Consider the following 21,643-nt stretch of genomic DNA (forward strand, 5'->3'; position numbering starts at 1 on the left):
CGAACGATCGCTTGCATTTGCAAATGTGTAGTCATCAAATAATTTATTTTTATTTATTTACACCGCCAAAAACTGGCTGAATACTTTGTTTTCAGGAAAACGACTCCAAGAGTCGTGAAAAACCTGATAATATGTAAATAACGTTCTCGCGCACTAATAACTAATTGCCTCGAACGACTCGATTTGACACTTTGAATTTCGTTCTCATTTGGAGACTGAAATAGACGCTTTCAAATTTGCTCCAATTACGTCAACCGATGTCGAACGTTCATTTTCCATGTACATTGTACAAGAATGTTTTGCGTGACAATCGACGTTCATTCCTTTTCGAAAATTTAGCTAAACACGTTATCATTTTCTGTAACAACTTCGAATAATACTTAACTGTCGAAAATGTCAAGAAATATTCAAAATATAAGGTTTTTTCCACTTATTTTTATCGTAAATATTTTCAGCTTGTTTTTAGTTTATCGTAAATATTTCGATGTTTTTTCGTGCATAAATAAATAAATATTTTGACTTTTTTCGTAAATATTTTCGGTTGCCCTGACGATGACTCAACGACTCAAGGCGTTCAAGAATCGCCTACCGTTGAGTCACAGCAAACTGAGGAATTTCAGCTCGACATTAACTTCGTGTTTGAGGAGTTACAAGCCGTGAACACAAAAAAGGTACGGGTCCTGATGGTATATGATGGTGGTTGATACTAAAGAATTGTGCGAGTCATTTGGCAGCTCCACTCACGAAAATTTTCAACGGATCATTGTCGAATGGCCAATGTCCCGACAAATGGAAGCGCTCGAGTGTGTCACCCATTTTCAAAAATAGGGCGAGATCGAAAATTGAAAACTATCGTTGCATTGCTAAGCTCCAAACTGTGGCGAAGTTCTTTGAGTATTTGTTGAACGTCAAACGTCAGTAAAGCGTTTGACAGAGTTTACTACAAGAGATTAATTCCAAAACTCAGATCGTTCAATCTGCCAGACAACCTTCTTGCTTGGGTGGAATCATACCTGTCAAACAGAACGCAATTCGTTAAGTATGGGAGCAGCGATTCGAACGAATTCAGCGTTTCATCTGGCGTACCACAGGGAAGTCATCTCGGGACCATACTATTTCTCCTGTTCATCAACGACATAGTGGACGAAACGGACGACTTGTTCATTTCCTTATTCGCCGATGATGTGAAGGTTGTCAAAATTATCCACTCGAGTTCGGATGCTGCAGTGCTACAGCGGGCCATCGACAAACTGAAGGTTTGGTGCGACGTAAACAATTTGCACCTAAATCTAGACAAATGCGCCGTCCTTACAATCACCACGAAGAAAAAGGACATTATCGATACTAATTACAAATACGGTGATTTCACCTTCAAACGCGTATTATTATTATTATTATTATTATTATTTATTTGGTTTCTTTATACTTACAACTAAATTATACAATGGTTGAGATCTACTATTGAAATGACTTTACATGTTATGACCACACTACTCCCAAATCATTAGACAAAAATTTTTTTCTATCATTTTGATTACATTTTTAATTTTTGTTCGAGAATATTGGGGTATCTAAATAAATTACCAGTCCATATATATACAATTTTAGGACCAAATTTAAATTTATTGGACCACAAAGATCTCGGCATCATCATTGACCCAGAAGCTGAGCTTTATCAAGCACATTGACGCGATAACATCGAAGGCGACAGCGGCCCTTGGATTCATCAACAGATTTTGCTACAACATTACCGATGTTCAAACGCTCAAAACATTGTATTACGCACTGGTTCAGTCTCATCTAGAGTACTGTAACGTTGTATGGCTACCAACTTACGCCACCAACTTACGCCGTGCATATCGATTAAATCGAGAGCGTTTTTAGGAAGTTCACACAGTTCGCCCGAAGAGAATATCGAACATCAGCCAACGGACACAACATCACCGACGACAACAAGCGACTGGAGGCTCTAAGCATGACATCGCTGGAACTTAGGAGAGTGAATGCTTCCATTGGGTTCATGTGTGATATCGTGAATGGCAATTGGAGAGATTGTACGCTTGTTAAGGCACACTGACTACCTAAAAATCAGGGATGGGCTATTGGACAAGCAAACAAGAGCTCAAGTGCCTCACGTGTGCAAATATGCAAATAAAGTGGCTGATTCATTCAAAAATTCAACCAGCCGTGCAAATTTCATCACATGAGTACGAAACTAAACTTTTAATATAAAATATTGACAAATTGTTTTCTTACATAATTACCTAATGTATAGAATTAATGCATCACTGTGATTTTTACACCACTTTATCGTAAATTTAACAACATTGACTGTGATATAGCCATCCATTGAGTTGGTGTTTGTTTTGACCTATTATTTGTTTATGATGGAAACTCTAGTTCTAAGAAATTATCTCTAAAAGTTCTAAGAAATTTTTTTTTAAATCGTTTTTCGATACAACGTACATTAATGTAGATTGATGGCAATGAAATATTATATGCGTATTATTGTAAAAGAGATTTTATTTCATGTAAAAATGAATAAATTGAAAAATTCATAATTCGCGTCAGGACAAACAATACATGAGTGAAATTTGTTTTGAACGAAAGAGACTTAAAATTGGGGAAAGAATCAAGTAGATTGGCTTTAGATAGACTAGCTTGGAGGAGAATTGTTTAATTAAATTGTTTAAGAATTGTTTAAGCTTGAAACACTGATTTAAAACGACCAGACAGTATTGATGGTTTCTATACAGGTGGGCGTTTTGCGATTAATTGCACAATCATTTTTAAAACGATTAAGATGCCACTTAATCATTTAATCGCAATTAATCATGATTAAGTGATTGTGCAAGAGATTAATTAATCATCGGCGATGATTAACTTGTTGTATTAATCACGATGTCGCCGTGATTAACTGCACCAACTTAATCGTGATTGTGTAAATAGTTAATAATGATTAAGTTGTGATTAACAAAAAGATTGTGTAGAATCAATTAATCGTCGCAAATTTTACGGGCGAAAACCGACCATCACTTCGTATTTCTGCATTTATGGCGTCGAAATACCAATAATACCATGGTTGACTCGATGGTTCATACCATGGTTGTACTCAATTTGCGATCCCATTCACGATGTCATACGTGAATACAATTGATGCATTCACTCTCCTACGCTCCAACGATGTCATATTCAATTCCTCGAGTCGCTTGTTATAGTCGGCGAAACTATAGCCATTGGCAGCTGTACGGTACTCTCTTCGGGCGAACTGGATGAATTTTCTCAAAACGCTCTCAATTTCGTCGATGTGTACGGCATAAGTTGGTAGCCGTACAACGTTACAGTACTCGAGATGAGACTGAATAAATGCGTAATGCAATGTTTTGAGCGTTTGAACATCGGTAATGTTGTAGCAGAATCTCCTGATGAAACCAAGGGCCGCAGTCGCCTTTGATGTAATTGTGTCGATAAGTTTGATAAAGCTAAGTTTCTGGTCAATGATGACGCCAAGATCTTTGTCGTCTGATACGCGCTTCAATTTGAAATCACCATATTTGTATTCAGTGTCGATGATATCTTTCCTTTTTGTGGTGATTCTGAGGACGGCACATTTGTCGAGATTTAGGTGCAGATTGTTTACGTCGCACCAGGCCTTCAGTTTATCGATGGCCCGCTGAAGCACTTCTGCATCCGAATTCGACTGGATGATTTTGGCGATTTTCACATCATCAGCGAACAAGGAAATGAACGTATCGTCCATTTCGTCCACTATGTCGTTGATGAACAACAGGAATGGTGTTTTTGAATTTTGTGTTGCGATCACAATTTTTCATGTATTTGAACTCCAATCAGTCCAGCGTTGTCATATGGTTGCTGCATTTTCATAAAGATAAAAACTGAACCACCTAAGGCGTAAGCCCATCTTAGGTCTCGAAGAATGTCGCTTCCAAATGATGTATTAATCAAAAACGACGAGATCAAAATTTTATTATATTTTAGAGATACGATTTTTTTTGGAAATGACCAAAATATTATTTGTGTAGTCTTTTAAGAGCTCTATGATGACATATTGGATTTAGTACTGGTCGCAGTTATACACTTCTTTCTGCTTATTACACGTTAGCCACAACAAGAACTACTGTTTTTACAAGAACATTTTGGAATTTATAAACAAGTTCGGCAGACTCATACGAAGCGAACAATCATCACATAAAGTGTGCAGTCGATGTAGCTGATTATTGCAAAAAGAATGTTTGCAATAATCAGCGAAATATGTTCGCCATTTCGCTGTCTACCAATATGTCGAAATTAATCCGTTCTCTACCAAATGTTAAAAAATTAAAACATTTGTAAAGAGTTTTTTGGAAAAAAGTTTAAATTCAGTCATTTCGAAAGAAAAATTGCTTAAGGAAAGGTCAAAAACATGATCAAACTAACGAAGTCTTACGGACCAATTTCCGATTTAGAGCGGACCATTTGACTTTTAGAACGGACCATTAAAATAATTCATGCTCTATATACTATTTTTTTATGGAAAACTTTTTTCAAAAGCATTGCTCCATTAATTTACACCAGATCGATTCGGTATTTTATCAAAAATGCCCTTTTATATGTCTGATGACATTCAGTTCCCTAGTATTTTGTACAACAGTGCGGAAAAGTTCGTCTTACATCGGTAAGATTCTTTATTTTAATGTCTTTTGGTCTCAACTAAATTGTAAATTCATAAATTTTTGATATCACCAACATTTGGACATTTTCGTTGTCAAATCGGCTACTTACTTATTTCCATGTATTGGTTAGGTTATTTTGTGTTGAATGTTCATAGACCATATCCTTATTCCAATTGAGAAAGACCACTATAAATACAAATTATTTACTAATATTGTACAAAATCGAATTCAGCGAGTGATTTTCGGTGTAAAATGAAATGAAAATGAGGGGTCGTAATGCAATTGCATTCTACAAATTCTTTGATGTTGAATGGGTGTGGATCATTCGGGTTGTAAGGCACTCCAACCTAATACAGCTCCGCCAACAGTATTTCCAATTTCTGTTTGGTATTTGCATTGCCACGCTTGAAAACTCTTCGTTTGTATGTGAAGTTGATGGTATTTTTGATGTCATCACCATTGAATAATTAGTCCAACTGGAGTTTTCCACACAGACACATATAAATTCGTAGCATCGCATTTTGTGGAACTTTCTGAGATGCTGTCCGCAATGCGTTGTAAGATTGGTTTTGATGTTTGTGGCGTCGTTCGTGCAAGCATTTGAACGTATTGCCGGAATACCTGTTCATTGGCCATGGAAACCATGCACCAAGAATGTTGACAACCATTTGCCTGGAACCTGGTCCATAAAGATACGATCCTTGATATAGTTTTCCATGAGCACACCGTAGAAACACCTTTTGGAGGATTCATCGCCATCGTAGTTGAAGAACTCGTTGTTGAATTCATCGACTGCTAGATTCACCTAACAAGAACGATGTTTCTTTTGTTCAATGTGATTGAATCTAATCGGTTCAAAATAGTGTTGGCCGTCGAACACTTTCAAACGCTTAAACGGCCGTTCGAAAACATAAAAATGGTTTTCTTCGGTCGTTCGTTCGAAAATTTAACTATGGCTTTTTCGACCGTTCGGTTTTTTTACATTTAAAATACATACGAAGCAAAATATATTTTGAATTCTTTAGGCAAAAATGAAACGACGATTTTGTCATGAAAGAAGACTCTTCTTTCGACTGCAGAATGATCAAAGATAAGAATGTTCATCTTTAGCGATTTTTCGCGATCATTTTGGCGGTTTTTTTGCGATTCTCTTTGCTAATTTGACAGTTGTGAACCTCTCCTCACTTCCATTTCCGCGAGCTACACGGGTCATGATGAATAACTGTTGAACAGAAAAAATAATTTTATTGGTAAACTTAACTACCTACGCCATCAACATACAGATGATAAATTATTTACACACTCAGATAAACAATTTATCATTTTACTCTGTGGTTGTTACACATTTCCTCAACCGATGCCAGATTGCGTTGGATGAAATAAAAGAGAAGTGAAAGCTGTGCGTTTTCTACCCAAAATCACGCGAAATGTGAAACCAATACACAAATCCAGTTTCTTGTAAGATGTTTATTTACAGTTCAGTTGACACAGAATGGTTGAAATATTGTCATTTCGAACGTTTGAATTTGACAGATGCTGGGTAGCGTTCCGAAAACATATATTCCAAGTTGACAGTTTTTTGCTTCGGAAGTGTGAATGTCGACTGCTCCGATTGGTGTGAACACCATTAATTGATATAGAATTCTTCTCTCTTTAATTTAAAATCTACCATTTCTCTTTTAGTTTATCAAAAACACCCTATTTTACATCGCTTTCAGAAAGGAATTATTGCAATCTAATTTTCCGAATCCGATATTGGAATTATTATAAAAAAATAAAATAAAAGAGATGTCTGAAAAAATTGGGGAAAAAGTTATTTTCACCTCAGCAGAAAAATTTAAAAATGAAGCAAACGTGTTTTTCAAGAGTAAGAATTGCAATTAACAGAATAGTTATGTTTATATATCGATAAACAACAAGAGAGAAACTTTTCCAGAACATTTTTCTCACATCTCAACATAACCTCATTTTTTGAGAATAAAATAATACTCTTATTAATTAAATATATTTCAATTTTTCAAAGATAAGGAATATGACCGAGCAATTGAAATGTACACCAAAGCAATTGAATTGGATCCAAAGAATGCAGTCTACTATGCTAACAGAAGTTTAGCACATCTTCGACTGGAAATGTTCGGATCATCTTTGGAAGATGGTAATTTTTCTTTTTGTTTATTAAAATTGTTAATTAATTTTTTTTTCAATTTATTTATCTAGGAATTTTAGCTGTTAAAAATGACCCAACTTATTTAAAGGTAAGAGAATGTTTTTTTCAAAACGAACAATATTGAAAGTATTATTTTTAGGGTTATTATCGTCGTGCAGCGGCTCAAATGAGTTTAGGCAAATTCAAAAAAGCCCTGATGGACTTTGAATTTGTTGCAAAGAGGAGACCTAACGACAGAGATGCGGCCATGAAGTACTCTGAGTGTAATAAACTAGTGCGAAAAGCTGCTTTTGAGAAGGCCATTTCAAGCGACATCCCTGAAAAAACACTAGCCGAACTACATAGCGACTTGGATTCGATTGAAATTGAAGATGATTACGATGGACCAAAGCTAGAAAATGGGAAAGTTACCCTTGAATTCATGGAGAATCTCATGGAGTATTATAAAGACCAGAAGAAACTGCATAGAAAATACGCGTATAAGGTTACTTTACTTTATATTAATTGTCCTAAAAGTAATTAGGTTGTTACTTATTAATGTATACTTAATTTCCATCAATAATATGAATTACAGATTTTGTGCGAAATAGATGTCTATCTCCGCAGCCAACCATCTTTAGTCGACATTACAGTTCCAGATGAATCAAAATTCACTATTTGTGGTGATATACATGGGCAATTCTTTGATCTTATGAATATCTTCAAGTTGAATGGACTACCCAGTGAACACAATCCGTTAGTTTTTCAGTGGAATTTTATTAAAACTAACATAACTAATTAGCTTTTATTTTTAGGTACTTATTCAATGGTGACTTTGTTGACCGTGGTTCATTTTCAGTCGAATGCATTTTTACTTTGTTCGGTTTCAAGTTGTTATACCCAAACCACTTCTTTCTATCACGTGGAAACCACGAAAGCTACAACATGAACCAAATGTACGGCTTTAGTGGCGAGGTAGTTGCAAAATACACCAATACAATGTCAACGATGTTCACCCAAGTTTACAATTTTCTGCCACTGTGCCATTGCATAAATAAACGTGTACTGGTGATGCATGGGGGACTATTTGCACAAGATAATGTTACTCTGGATGATTTGCGCAATATTGAGCGAAATCGTCAGCCACCTGAAGAAGGTTTAATGTGTGATTTACTCTGGAGTGATCCTCAACCCGGACAGGTAATAATTCTGCAGAAATTCAATACAGATGTTCATCTTTGAATTTTCACTTGTCAGGGACGCGGATTTTCCAAACGTGGAGTAGGTATACAGTTTGGACCGGACATCACCGAAAAATTTTGTACCCAAAATGGTTTAGATTACATTGTTCGCAGTCATGAAGTGAAGGCAATGGGCTATGAGGTTGCGCACGGTGGAAAATGTATAACGGTTTTCAGTGCTCCGAACTATTGGTAAATAATAAAGAAAAACTGAACTATGAAAACATGATTTTTACATCTTCAAATTATCCCCAGCGATACGATGGATAATTTAGGGGCATTCATCACGCTGAATGGAAAAGACATAGACAAACCCAATTTCACCACGTACCAGGCGGTGGTAAGTGAAATGACAGCATTACATTTTTTTTAGTCGAGTCTAGTTAATGGATTTTTTTAAAATTACAGCCCCATCCAAATGTGAAACCAATGGCATATGCAAGCAGTCTCATGAGTTTGATAGGATAGGATACTGTTCTCTTTAAAGGTTCAAACTGTAATAAATAAGCAATCAATATTGTGAAATCCAGGAAAAAACCAACAAATAAATTTTTAATATTAAACTTTTTATTGCGTTAATTATTTGAATTAATCAAAATCATATCATTCCATGTTTTATGATTGATTAATCTTTTTCGGAGATCGCGGTCAAATGAGTGTCGATTTCGTCCTCACCTAATATTCTGAACGTTGGGTCACTTCTGGTAACGATGCCAATTTCAATTTCGGATGCTTTAAAATCAACAGACAATACCGTTGACAAGCACGACATGGCCAGCTGTATAACTTCGTTTTCCTTCAAATCCGTACGCTTTCGCAATTTCTTCTCTAAATAACTGTTGGTTTCGGTCTTGGCACCGACGGAGACAGCACGAAAACCACAGTAATACCCAGCTGGATCGGCTTTGTAGATACAAGCGCCGTTTTCGTCATCGTAAGCAATCAGTATCATGCTACACCCAAGTGGGCGCATTTCAGCATTCTGGGTGTAAATCTGGTTGATATCAGCAACGCGACGACATCAACTGAAATATCTGTACCGTACTTATAGCACCAGTTGGCCGCTTCATACCGTGCTCGCTGAACTTGGAAACGACTGTCGGCAATTCGTCTGGTCATCACCCAGCCAATTGTCTTCGTTATACGGAACAAATGCGTAACCGTATTTGGATCGATCAATTTTTCCGACACCTTCTTCTCCGTGGCGACCACTGCGATGTCTTGACCCTTTACAGCAACTGAAGTCAGTCCTTCTTGGTTGATTGATTTAAATGTATATTCTATTTTAACAATGATTGAAAATTAAAAAAATGATCATTTACTGTGTCTTCATAACTCTGAAACATAACCACAAAATGATTTTCCAGACTTTAATGATACAACATACCCAAAGACTTACCGACTTGATATAATCTACCTTCCGGAGAAAAAATTATAATATGTCTGTCGAAACCAGCGGAACTACCACGCGACATCATCAATTTTTTGTAAAATTCAGATTCTTCGGAGAATTTGTTTTGGTGTTTTACTTCAATTCGAGTTTGCTCAAATTAAACAATCTTTTAAAGCAAGTAGCTCTGCTTAAACAACAGATGACAAGCGAAAGAGTGGATGTCACTCACTAGTACAAGATATTTCCGACAGATGTTGCCGAATCACATTTGTCAATGAGAGGGGACGCGACAACATTGTTTCCGCCAAACTGAACTTTGTGAATCAAGTTAATAATAACATCTCTCCATAGTTTTTCGTGTAGAAGAAGGGAATAAGAATGTAAGTATTTCGAAATTATCAGAAAAATAGCAAACTTAATATGAGTTATATGGAAACCGTAAAACATTTACGAAGAAAATTCATCTTTTAACTCTAACTTGAACAACATAAGGTCTTTGAATAAGCCCAAATCCGAATTAACACCAGACGAATTAGCACGCCAAGAGGAGGAAGAGTTCAATACTGGCCCACTGTCTGTCCTAACTCAATCTGTGAAAAATAACACACAAGTTCTCATCAATTGCCGCAACAATAAGAAATTATTAGGTCGTGTAAAAGCCTTTGATCGTCATTGCAACATGGTTCTTGAAAGGTATTTTTGTTTGTTTATTTGTTTTTTCTCTTGTCAGTCGATCTATTGTGTGTTTATATTTTATATATTTTTCAGCGTTAAAGAAATGTGGACTGAAATTCCACGAACAGGAAAAGGGAAGAAGAAGGTCAAACCCGTTAACAAAGATCGATTCATTTCGAAGATGTTTTTGAGAGGCGATTCTGTCATTTTGGTCCTGCGTAATCCACTCGCATCATCCGCTAAATAATTGATAATAATCAATCTCTAATACAGAAATAAAAACAAAACTAAATAAACATAAAGTTAATGAAACGAATTATTTTGGTTTTTTATGTAAACGCATTCTGAAAATTAGAGATATACTGATACGACATTTCGTTCATTGAAATTTGTCCACTACTATATAGAAATATAGATCTGTCAAGAGTGAAGATAGTAGGGTTATGTTAAATTTAGTTCCCGAATTCGTTGTCGACTATCAGACGTTTATTGTGATCTCGAAACATTTTCTGCTCCCAAGCTAAAATCCAACCATGGAATCAAATATTTTCAAATCACAAGTATTTCACCTTTTTATTAGTAATCCAACAGTTGAGAACGCTAAAATTTTAAAGCATTTCATAAATGCGCAAACATATGCAATTTGTTTCGCCGGTAAAGAAAACTTAGTGCTAACAGCGTTGTTCACAGTAATCGGAGACATGAATGTTCGGTAAATGAATTGACTTTAGATAAAGAATGGTTTTTACATCGAATCCAAAAAATTAAAACATTTCAGGAATAAAGATGACATTATATGTAACCTTATTGATGCGGCCAACAATTTAATTTCAAATTCCAAATTGAAGACTGTAATTTCAGTTCATACAATGCTTGTGATTTTGTTAAAGCACATTGGTTTGTGTCCTTCATATATGCTAACGCAAACAATGAATACACCACCAGAGGAATTGCAATTAGCAACAATCAACTGTTTTGAGATTATATTTCTAAAAATCACTTCAGAAGTTGTTGAAAAGATCTATATTAAAGAAAATTTGAACCTATTAGCTCAAGTACTCTCGATAAGTGAAAATATTTTAGCAAATGGAGTATGTGGGCCTTTAAGGTAAGTCGCCTACCTTTATAAAACTGATTTGACACCGATTGAATGTTGAAAAAAATCTTTTTTTTATATATTTTGAATAGAATTGCTGCCGTAAAGTGCATTATGAGTTTATTTCAGGTGCACGATGCAACTGATGAAAGAAATACCAAACAGCGTCAATACATAGCTGATGTAGTGTTTGTTCTTATTCCTAAAATTGTCAGGACTCTTACTAATATTGCTGTAGGGAGTAACACTCTTAGTGAAACCCTTAAAATGGTGAATTCATAAACCTTCCGTGTTCAATACAAACAATAAATGAATACGTTTTTGCTCTTTTCCAGTACTCAATTATTGCTCTGGCGCGTATTTTATGTCTAATATTTGAAGATGAAGTGGTAGAACCAAGCTCAAATGAAAATATGAAATATCTAGTAGAAACATCATGGGTTGGAAAATCTTCAAACCTCCAAAGTTCAAATACTTTCGAAAACTCAGGTACGAAAAATTCATTTGGAATAAATAATACAATATCGACTATTCCACACGAAATCAGTTAAGAATTGGATCGACCATCTCAGAATTTGGTGAAAATTTGCATTGCGTCTTGTTTTCGAAAAAATGAAAAAACCAAAATCTTGGGGCTATCAGTGGCCCACATTGTCGAGTATGCCTAGTGTAAAATTTTCGAACAAGTCGAAAAATCTAAAAAAGTGGGTTTGCGCTAACTGAAATCTATCTGAGAAGTTGAGACATTGCCAAATCTATAGTGCCGTTGAAAAGGGAATCGATGAGGCTACAAAAACCGCGAAGTCACCTACCCCATTCGACCCCATTGGGGCCTCCAAAAATGGGTTCAAAGTATAGAACGTGGAATATATCAAATGGGTGTATCATTTTTTGTCGATTTTTTCGCGTCAACAGATAGCCCATGTCGCGTCGCTTCAGATAAGCCTAGGGGGAAAGATCAATTTTTTTTCCTCTGAATAAGCCTCAATATAACAAATAATGATAATTTGTAACGATCCTATGACCTTTTACAAATATTTAACCGATATTTAATATTTCGCCGACATACCAATATTTCGTACTAAAATTGGTAGAGATATTTAGGTGAAGCGCACTTAAGCTATTGCTCAAGTATCGCGTACTTAGGCCATTGCTCGAGTACCGCGTACTTAAGTACTTATTTATCAGCAAACTTATCATGTCATTTCTAGTGTCATTTATTTCTAGACCAGTACTACGGCATGTAATCATGAACTAAACATAATTTCGTAAGATAATTCATATGTGATTGTTCATAGCTACGTTTATAGAAAATAGTAATTACAAATAAATGTAGGTTCTGGTTTCTATTAATTTTTTCATTTCATGCATAATCAGTTTTCAAAGATTCGTTTGATATAAGAAGCAGATACAGGTAGAAGTATAGCGTTCGATACAGCGCTTTAACCAAAAGTACGTGGCACTTAAACGTGAATTTAAACGAATTCGCTGATGTATTGTTATTTTTCAAAAATAAGCGTTTATCTGCATATTGGCAGATATCGGTGTACATCGGTCTCTATTGTTCTATATTTTTATGTTGAGTTCACATTAAATGTACACGATTGACACGAATATTCAATTTATTTGACCAATTCACACCAATATACCAATGTATAACGATGAATAGCCAATAACATAGATAATAGCGTACGACCAATTGATCTTTCCCCCTAGAGATAAGCAATTAAAATTCCGTGTATTACCCTGACTAAGTTCGTGTATTTGGCCTCGGCAGGAAAATAACCCCAAAAGTTATGAAAAACCTGATCTTTTAGTGTTTGTACAATCTAGGGTATTTTTATACAATAGGTAGTAATATTGTCTTTTCTCGATTGGTATAAGAGTTTATTCTGTAAAAGCTCTGACACCAAATAACCTAACCGATACATGGAAATACATAGGTAGCCGAAATATAAAAGGTCCAATATAGCCTAACTTAAACGTGTAAAAAATGAAAGACTAACTGAAGCGTTAACACTGTAGTGACCCTTGGCTGACGGCCCCGATGACTGCAAAAGTCATCATTCAATTTATCCAGAGAAGATACATTGAAGAAAACATTTACGTCTTATCTAACAAGTCCCTGTTGGTAGTTATGAATTTGTAATTTAGTAGAGACCGAAAGACATGAGAAGAAATTTACAATATCCGCAAATGCATTGGCAAAAAAGGTAGTTTCCATTATGAAGTAACAACCGGTCAAAAATTAATCACCAACTCAAAGGATGGCTTTATCACAGTCAATGTTGCTAATACCATCAAATTGTATAAAACAAAAGATCAGGTTTTTCATGACTCGTGGAGTCATTTTCCCGCAAATCAAATTATTCAGCCAGTTTTTGGCGGTGTAAATAAATAAATAAATATATAATTATATTGCGTTTCTATAAATATTTGGGTAAAAACCACAAATAAATATCATTATTCCTATACATTTTGTAGGGATGTAATTTATTTATTTATTTAACACCGCCAAAAGACTGGCTGAATAATTAGTTTTGCAGGAAAATGACTCCAAGAGTCATGAAAAACCTGATCTTTTGATTTTTGAACAATTAAGTGTATAACAATAGATCAATGGGTAACAGCATTCTGTCAATCGTATGGAAATACGACAACAATTTGTCTGCATCCAACATAGTTAGTTTTGCGATTATAGTGGCGCTGCAATGCTCAAGTATGTAACTGTATTCGAAGAAGATCCACACAAAAGGGAATGAAAAATTTTCGTTATGATTTTTTTCTATTGAATTTTTTTGAATTTATTTTACATTACAAAAACGACTACTGCGGCGCTGCGAACGTTATGACAGGTATAAAAGTCAATTGTTAGCAGGCATTGCAATAGATAGTTTAATTTTACATTAATATTGGTTCTCGACTGGCTAAAAGAAAACCTAGTTTATGCGAATGACCAAACAGGAAAATGTCTAATGAAAGCTGATTGTCAACGGTTCAAGATAATCTAACAACGCGTTTGAGAAAAGATAGATTAACTGGAGCGTTAAACATATTAATGTCGGTGTCAATGATTGCAAAAGTCATCGTTCAATTTATCAAAGAGGTGATAAATTGAAGAGAAGTTTTACGTCTAATCTAAAAAAGACCCTGTTGGTAGTTTCGAATTTACAATTCATGACGAGACCGAAAGATATGACCAATTTGAATGAATTAAGTATGAACATAACTCAAATAACTATTTTCCATTATAAAAAAATAAATAATAGGTCAAATACAATCACCAACTCAATGGATGGCTATATCACAGTCAGTGTAGCTAAATTTACGATAAATTGGTGTGAAAATCACAGTTTTACATCATTAATTCTATACATTTTGTAGGGATGAAAGAAAACAACTTGTCAGTATTTTATATTGAAAATTTGGCTGTGTACGCTTCGTACCGATGTGATGAATCCTGCACGGCTAGTTGAATTTCTCAGTGGATCAGCCAACTTATTTGCATATTTGCACATTTGTGGCACTTGAGCTCTGATTTGTTTGTCCATGAGCTTGTCTTTGATTTTTAGGTAGACGGTGTGCCATAACGTGCGTACGCGATATTCTCTTCGGGCGAACTGTGTGAACTTTCTCAAAACGCTCTCGATTTTGTCGATATGTATGGCATAAGTTGGTAGTCATACAACGTTACAGTGCTCTAGATGAGACTGAACCAGTGCGTAATACAATGTTTTGAGCGTTTGAACATCGGTTATGTCGTAGCAAAATCTGTTGATGAATCCAAGGGCCGCTGTCGCCTTCGATGTTATCGCGTCAATGTGCTTGATAAAGCTCAGCTTCTGGTCAATGATGATGCCGAGATCTTTGTGGTCCGATACGCGCTTGAAGGTGCAATCACCATATTTGTAATTTGTATCGATAATGTCCTTTTTCTTCGTGGTGATTGTAAGGACGGCACATTTGTCTAGATTTAGGTGCAAATTGTTTACGTCGCACCAAACCTTCAGCTTGTCGATGGCTCGCTGTAGCACTGCAGCATCCGAACTCGAGTGGATGATTTTGGCAACCTTCACATCATCAGAGAATAAAAGGAAATGAACACGTCGTCCATTTCGTTCAGTATGTCGTTGATGAACAGCAGAAATAGTATGGGCCCGAGAAGACTTCCCTGTGGTACGCCAGATGAAACGCTGAATTCTTTCGAATCGCTGTTTCTATACTTAACAAATTGCGTTCTGTTTGACAGGTATGATTCCACCCAAACAAGAAGATTGTCTGGCAGATTGAACGATCTGAGTTTTAGAATCAATCTTTTGTGGTTTACTCTGTCAAACGCTTTATTGAAATCCGTGTAGAGAACGTCCGCTTGCTCACCAGAATTTATGCCTCTCTGGGCATAGTAGGTAAATTCGGTGAGATTAGATGCAGTGGATCTGGATTTCATAAAGCCGTGTTGCTTTTTGGTGATTTTGTCCTGTACCAGTGACAGAAGTTTGAAGTTCACCAAATGCTCGAAGAACTTCGCCACAGTTTGGAGCTTAGCAACGATAGTTTTCAATTTTCGATCTCGCCCTTTTTTGAAAATGGGTGTTACACTCGAGCCCTTCCATTTGTCGGGGAAATGGCCAGTCCACAATGGTTCGTTGAAAATGTCGGTGAGTGGAGCCGCCAAATGGCCGTGAACACCAAGAAAGGTACGGGTCCCGATGGTATGCATCCATTGATACCAAAATACTGTGCCAGTCATTTGTTATTATTATTATTCTGCACCATACAGCGTTTCTTCGCCAGAGGTGGTTTATTTGATATAAATATTTGGTTGCATATTTACAATATGTATTCTTATTTTCTTTAGTTTCTCCAAGTTCTAATTTTTCTGAAATAATCGGTTATTCTCTGTTTGACAGTATCTGTACTAACATTAAAATCAATTAAATATGTATCACAAATTGGAATAGTACTAGTATCACATTCATTAGTTTGATTAGGCGGTTTGATAGGAACAAAATACTTATAAAATTCATTGTATGTGGTTAACATGAAATTGATCGGTTCAAACATTGAATAGTTGTATATCCTAGTCGGCAGTGACAGAAATTCAGTGTTTCGTGTTCGATGTCGTGGCGTTCTAAAGTTGATTTTTTCCATGATATACTTTGATGATATTTGGCCACAAATAACGTTGTGAATGAAGCAAATTTGTGCAATTTTTCTCCGTTCCTCCAAAGTGATCATTTGTAGAAATAGCAGACGATTGTTGTATTGTGGCAAAATAAATCTGTGTGGCCATTCCATTCTCCTCAGTGCGAACAGTAGAAATTGCTTTTGGACTGATTCGATTCTAGCAATTTTCCCATTGGTGTGTGGGTTCCATATTTGCGATCCATATTCAACGATTGGCAATACGAATGTGAAGAAGAGTTTCTTTATAGTGCAAGGGTCATTGAAATCTCTTCCAAAACGCTTTATCCACGCAAGTCTAGTTTTGGCTCTAGCAGTTATATACTCGATATGTGCGCTAAAGTTCATTTTTTCATCCAAAATTACTCCAAGGTCCTTTATTATTTTGACTCTGTCAATCAACTTCCCTTCGATAGTGTACTTGAAGTCAAATTTCAGCTCACCACGGTGATATGATACGTAATTCGTTTTTTTTTTGACGTTCAAGTTCATGCGATTACGTTTGAAATAATCAACAACTCCATTCAAGTCGGCCTGAAGTGCGAAGCAGTCATCATGTCGCTTTATTTGCATTGAAAAACGAGTGTCATCGGCAAACGATTGTAAGATGGAGTTCAATAGACAATGTGGCAAATCAATGATAAACAGGACAAACAGTGTCGCTCCGATCGGATATCCTTGACCTGTTCCTGATTTTACTTCAATGCGATTCGACATGACTTCATTCAATTTAACTATTTGTTGACGCTCACTCAGATATGATTTTATGGGAAAATCCCCTTTGTACACGATTTTGACATTTTGTACATGAATCGGACATTTTGTACACGAATGTGACATATTATACACTGATGAATAAAATTGTCATTTTTGTATCTGAATTGATCGGTAAGAATTATTTTCACCACAAGATGACTTCAGAATTGACAATCTATATACATAAAACTGAATGTCCGTCTGTCTGTCTGTCCTACTTTTTTTTATTTTCACGATTTTTTAATTCTTAGTTTTGTTAATGAATATGCCGTTAGAGTTCTCGCGGATTAAATAGTAGATTCACATATCAGTTTTGATTTTCGAATTGAATTTTCAGAAGTTTGTAGAAAAAATGTTTTAATTGTTTTTCGATACAACGTACATTAATGTGGATTGATGGCAATGAAATATTATATGCGTATTATTGTAAAAGAGATTTATTTCATGTAAAAATAAATAAAATGAAAAAATTCATAATTCGCGTTAGGACAAACAATACATGAGTGAAATTTGTTTTGAATGAAAGAGACTTAAAATGGGGAAAAGAAACAAGTAGATTGGCTTCAGATAGATTACACAGTGCAACATTTTTCCGGTCATGGAGGAGGGACTCAGTTTTGAGAATCGCTTCTGAAAGTACTCATCAAAACTAGAAATTCTGCATCATTCGTTTTGCCAAGTTGGTTGACAGGTGAATTTATATGAATTTTTGCATTTTTGGCTCAAACTGGATTTTGAGCACTTTTTCGACATTTTCACTCGGTAAACAGTCAGGAATATTGTTTTTGTGTCTTCAGCAAAGTTGTAGGTAATGAATGGGAAAAAAAATGCAGAACAAACTTACCCCAAAAAATGCACCCAGGGCCTCAAAATCCCGAAAATGCCCATTTTTCACCATTTTTTACCATTTTTCAACCATAACTCGCAGCGTATCCAATTTTTATGGCCACTATTTTCAGCAATTTTGTAGCCAACGTATAACTGGACAACTTTGCTCAACATACTAACCCAGAAAAATCATGTTCTATCTACCTTTTTGGCTCAAAATCACTCTTTCGTACCAAAAATGGTCATTTTGTTGTGAATTTTGGCCTATTACATGCAAATATCTATATATCTTTCCATATTTTTTGCTTGAATTTTTGTTAAAGTGTCTCTGCGGATAATGTGAACTCATTTTTAAGCTAGTTTAGTGGGAAAAATCACTCATTTGAAGGGAAATTTCGAGTTTTGAACCGATTTTTGAGCGTTTGGTGGACATTTGGCCAAATGAAGTCATGACAACAGCCATATTTCAGTTTCTTATGTATGCTACACTAAAGCATATGTTCACAGCTAAAAAATAAGGCCAATACGATTCACCTATGATGTCCAGTTTTGAAGTTATGGCTTCCCAAGTGATAACATATCGATTTTTTGCACTATTTTGGCACTAATTATCACTTGAGCAGCCATAAGTGCCCTACCAAATGTCATAGGCAGGTCGCATTAGCCTTATTTTTCAGCTATAAACATCAGCTTTAAAATGCCATACCGCCAAAACTGAAATAAATCATCTGTCATGGTCTAATCTGCCTCAATGTACACCACAACCTCCAAAAATGGTCCCAAAAATCATATTTTTCACTCATATACATTGGAAAACATCTTTAAAACTTACTCAAACATTGGTACAGATAATATAAGCTTGAATGTACTGTTTCTTTAATATTTGAGAGGAAATAAATTAATTTTTTTGGAAAAAATTTGGTTTTTGGACCAATTTTTGGTGGTTTGTCGAACATTGAGTCGTGACAGATGATATATTTCAGTTTAAGCGGTATGACGTTTTAAAGCTGATGTTCATAGCTGAAAAATAAGGCTAATGCGACCTGCCTATGACATTTGGTAGGGCACTTATGGCTGCTCAAGTGATAATTAGTGCCAAAATAGTGCAAAAAATCGATATGTTATCACTTGGGAAGCCATAACTTCAAAACTGGACATCATAGGTGAATCGTATTGGCCTTATTTTTTAGCTGTGAACATACGCTTTAGTGTAGCATACATAAGAAACTGAAATATGGCTGTTGTCATGACTTCATTTGGCCAAATGTCCACCAAACGCTCAAAAATCGGTTCAAAACTCGAAATTTCCCTTCAAATGAGTGATTTTTCCCACTAAACTAGCTTAAAAATGAGTTCACATTATCCGCAGAGACACTTTAACAAAAATTCAAGCAAAAAATGTGGAAAGATATATAGATATTTGCATGTAATAGGCCAAAATTCACAACAAAATGACCATTGTTGGTACGAAAGAGTGATTTTGAGCCAAAAAGGTAGATAGAACATAATTTTTCTGGGTTAGTATGTTGAGCAAAGTTGTCCAGTTATACGTTGGCTACAAAATTGCTGAAAATAGTGGCCATAAAAATTGGATACGCTGCGAGTTATGGTTGAAAAATGGTAAAAAATGGTGAAAAATGGGCATTTTCGGGATTTTGAGGCCCTGGGTGCATTTTTTGGGGTAAGTTTGTTCTGCATTTTTTTTCCCATTCATTACCTACAACTTTGCTGAAGACACAAAAACAATATTCCTGACTGTTTACCGAGAAATAGCCTTGTGAAAATATCGCAAAAGTGCTCAAAATCCAGTTTGAGCCAAAAATGCAAAAATTCATATAAATTCACCTGTCAACCAACTTGGCAAAACGAATGATGCAGAATTTCTAGTTTTGATGAGTACTTTCAGAAGCGATTCTCAAAACTGAGTCCCTCAATCATGTGTTGCACTGTGTTAGCTTGGAAGAGAATTGTTTAAGCTTGGAACACTGATTTAAAAACAACCAGACACAGAAAGGTATTAATGGTTTCTAAATGTTTATAGTTGTTATCACGTCACGACAATGTACTCATTTTGAAATAAAGAAAATGTATTGCTTTCTTCAATGCAAGAAAGAATTATGCGGTGGAACAGAAAATGGCTCTGAATTCGAGTGAAAAATAAAATAAAATAGATTTATGATAGGTGATGATGATGAGTGACTGGAAAATGAAAAGTGTCGAATAATACAATGAAAGATAAATAGAAAGAACAAGCGAGATATTGGGAAACCAGTAGACCGAGAGAATAAGAGATCAGGGGAAATGGAGAGAGAGAGAGAGAGAGAGAACAGAATCGAGAGAAAAATGATAATAAGAATAAGAAAGTGAAAGAGTGAATGATTGGATAATGTGAAAATAGATCGAAGAACACTAGGTGATGATTGAAGGATGGGTGAAAAAAGAGAATCAATCGAAATATTGATGGAAATTTACAAAAAGTGATGAATTCATTGATGATGAATAGATAAATGAAGAGAGGAAATTTAAAACGATGGTAGATATATAGATAGATAACTATAGTTGATGGTTGATGCCTGGAAGATGAAAAAGTGACGCAGTGACTAGCGTCCGAGCCGAGCGAAGCGAGAGACAATAAGAAGACAGATATCGCGTGTAAAACCAATTCCAGAAAGTGGAGCAACTTTCCCATAGAAATCTTTGGCTTTGAAAAACAAAGTATTGAACATACGAAATGGATACGGGATGAGTAGCGCTTTTTTATTATCAACATCGTGCAAAATGAATTGAACGGTTACACGTTACAAGAGCTCATGGTTAGTAGGACGGATAATCGAGATTGTACTGTATTTTTCTGAATACGCAGGGATAGTAAATTTATATATTCCAAATTCAATAAAGATTTAAATTAAATTTAATACGGACAGACTAACATTCAAAATCAAGGCGTCGCGAAGCGACCTAACGCCGAAGCCGAGCGAAGCGAGGCGAGGCCGCTAGTTCCGTATATTTGAGTTAAAACAAATTGAAACAGGTTGCAATTTCTTATCACCACTCTGCCTATGGCATATAGGGCTGCCTGGATTTCCGCGCGCTACGCGCGCGGGGAAGTCTTGATGTTCCCCGAACATGTAAAATATTAATCAGCAAAAATACAAACAGATAAAATAACGAATGTCCATAATATGCAAATTCCGTTTAAATATATTTATTAGGTTGAGTTTTAGATAACTGAAAATATTTATACTTCATTCGTTAAAACAACCGCGTGTGTAACTTCAAAAAGCAAATTATGACAGTATGCAAAGCACCGTGGAAACTAGGAAACATTTTGGAGTTTCAAATTTATGTTTCACGAATAATATTCTACTCGCTTCAATCGCAATTCTACTGTCCACAGAAGCAAAAACACCTCTCCCAAACTTTATATACCACCTGTTAATATTCTATTTATGTTGCTGAGAATAAAAATGGGAGTATAGGAGTGTTTGAACTGAAGCGCAACATAAATCCGATGACTCAATAGAAACGCATCATCAAAATGGAAGTTTCGAATGTGGTTTTAGCATTTTTCCCAAAAATAATAAGAATTAACGAAATGTAATCTTCAACAAAGTTATGAAATCGGTGAAGTCACAAAACTTCGCTGAATCT

At 35.6% G+C, this 21,643-nt stretch overlaps 3 protein-coding genes, 1 long non-coding RNA gene and 1 pseudogene across 4 annotated transcripts; 3 read left to right on the forward strand and 2 right to left on the reverse strand.

Annotated features, from left to right (window-relative positions):
• Positions 1–1,388: 1,388 nt before the first annotated feature.
• On the reverse strand, positions 1,389–6,166 carry LOC129571808 (uncharacterized). The gene is made up of 2 exons (XR_008688345.1): positions 5,977–6,166; positions 1,389–5,895 (listed from the first exon to the last, which is right to left on the reverse strand). It is a non-coding gene; the product is annotated as an uncharacterized LOC129571808 (long non-coding RNA).
• Positions 6,167–6,220: 54 nt separating this feature from the next.
• LOC129571803 (serine/threonine-protein phosphatase 5) lies at positions 6,221–8,623 on the forward strand. Its single transcript, XM_055451654.1, has 10 exons — positions 6,221–6,288; positions 6,357–6,540; positions 6,697–6,828; positions 6,891–6,928; positions 6,980–7,324; positions 7,415–7,575; positions 7,635–8,019; positions 8,077–8,252; positions 8,316–8,400; positions 8,469–8,623. Exons 2-10 carry the CDS (start codon positions 6,462–6,464, stop codon positions 8,526–8,528), a joined length of 1,461 nt encoding a protein of 486 aa, XP_055307629.1. The 5' UTR covers positions 6,221–6,288; positions 6,357–6,461; the 3' UTR covers positions 8,529–8,623.
• LOC129571805 (proteasome subunit alpha type-6-like) lies at positions 8,612–9,678 on the reverse strand (annotated as a pseudogene).
• An 8-nt stretch (positions 9,679–9,686) lies between these two features.
• LOC129571807 (probable small nuclear ribonucleoprotein Sm D2) lies at positions 9,687–10,444 on the forward strand. The gene is made up of 3 exons (XM_055451656.1): positions 9,687–9,833; positions 9,946–10,146; positions 10,222–10,444. Coding segments are annotated over exons 1-3 (357 nt in total). The 5' UTR covers positions 9,687–9,831; the 3' UTR covers positions 10,376–10,444.
• A 118-nt stretch (positions 10,445–10,562) lies between these two features.
• LOC129571804 (uncharacterized) lies at positions 10,563–17,660 on the forward strand. The gene is made up of 4 exons (XM_055451655.1): positions 10,563–10,840; positions 10,907–11,236; positions 11,317–11,494; positions 11,560–17,660. The coding sequence occupies exons 1-4, from the start codon at positions 10,662–10,664 to the stop codon at positions 11,773–11,775; spliced, it is 903 nt and encodes a 300-aa protein (XP_055307630.1). The 5' UTR covers positions 10,563–10,661; the 3' UTR covers positions 11,776–17,660.
• Positions 17,661–21,643: the final 3,983 nt, after the last annotated feature.

This window comes from Sitodiplosis mosellana, unplaced genomic scaffold (assembly GCF_009176505.1).
Source record: "Sitodiplosis mosellana isolate CC-2019 unplaced genomic scaffold, AAFC_SMos_1.0 Smas_scaffold_3428, whole genome shotgun sequence".
Classification (NCBI taxonomy): Eukaryota; Metazoa; Arthropoda; class Insecta; order Diptera; family Cecidomyiidae; genus Sitodiplosis; species Sitodiplosis mosellana.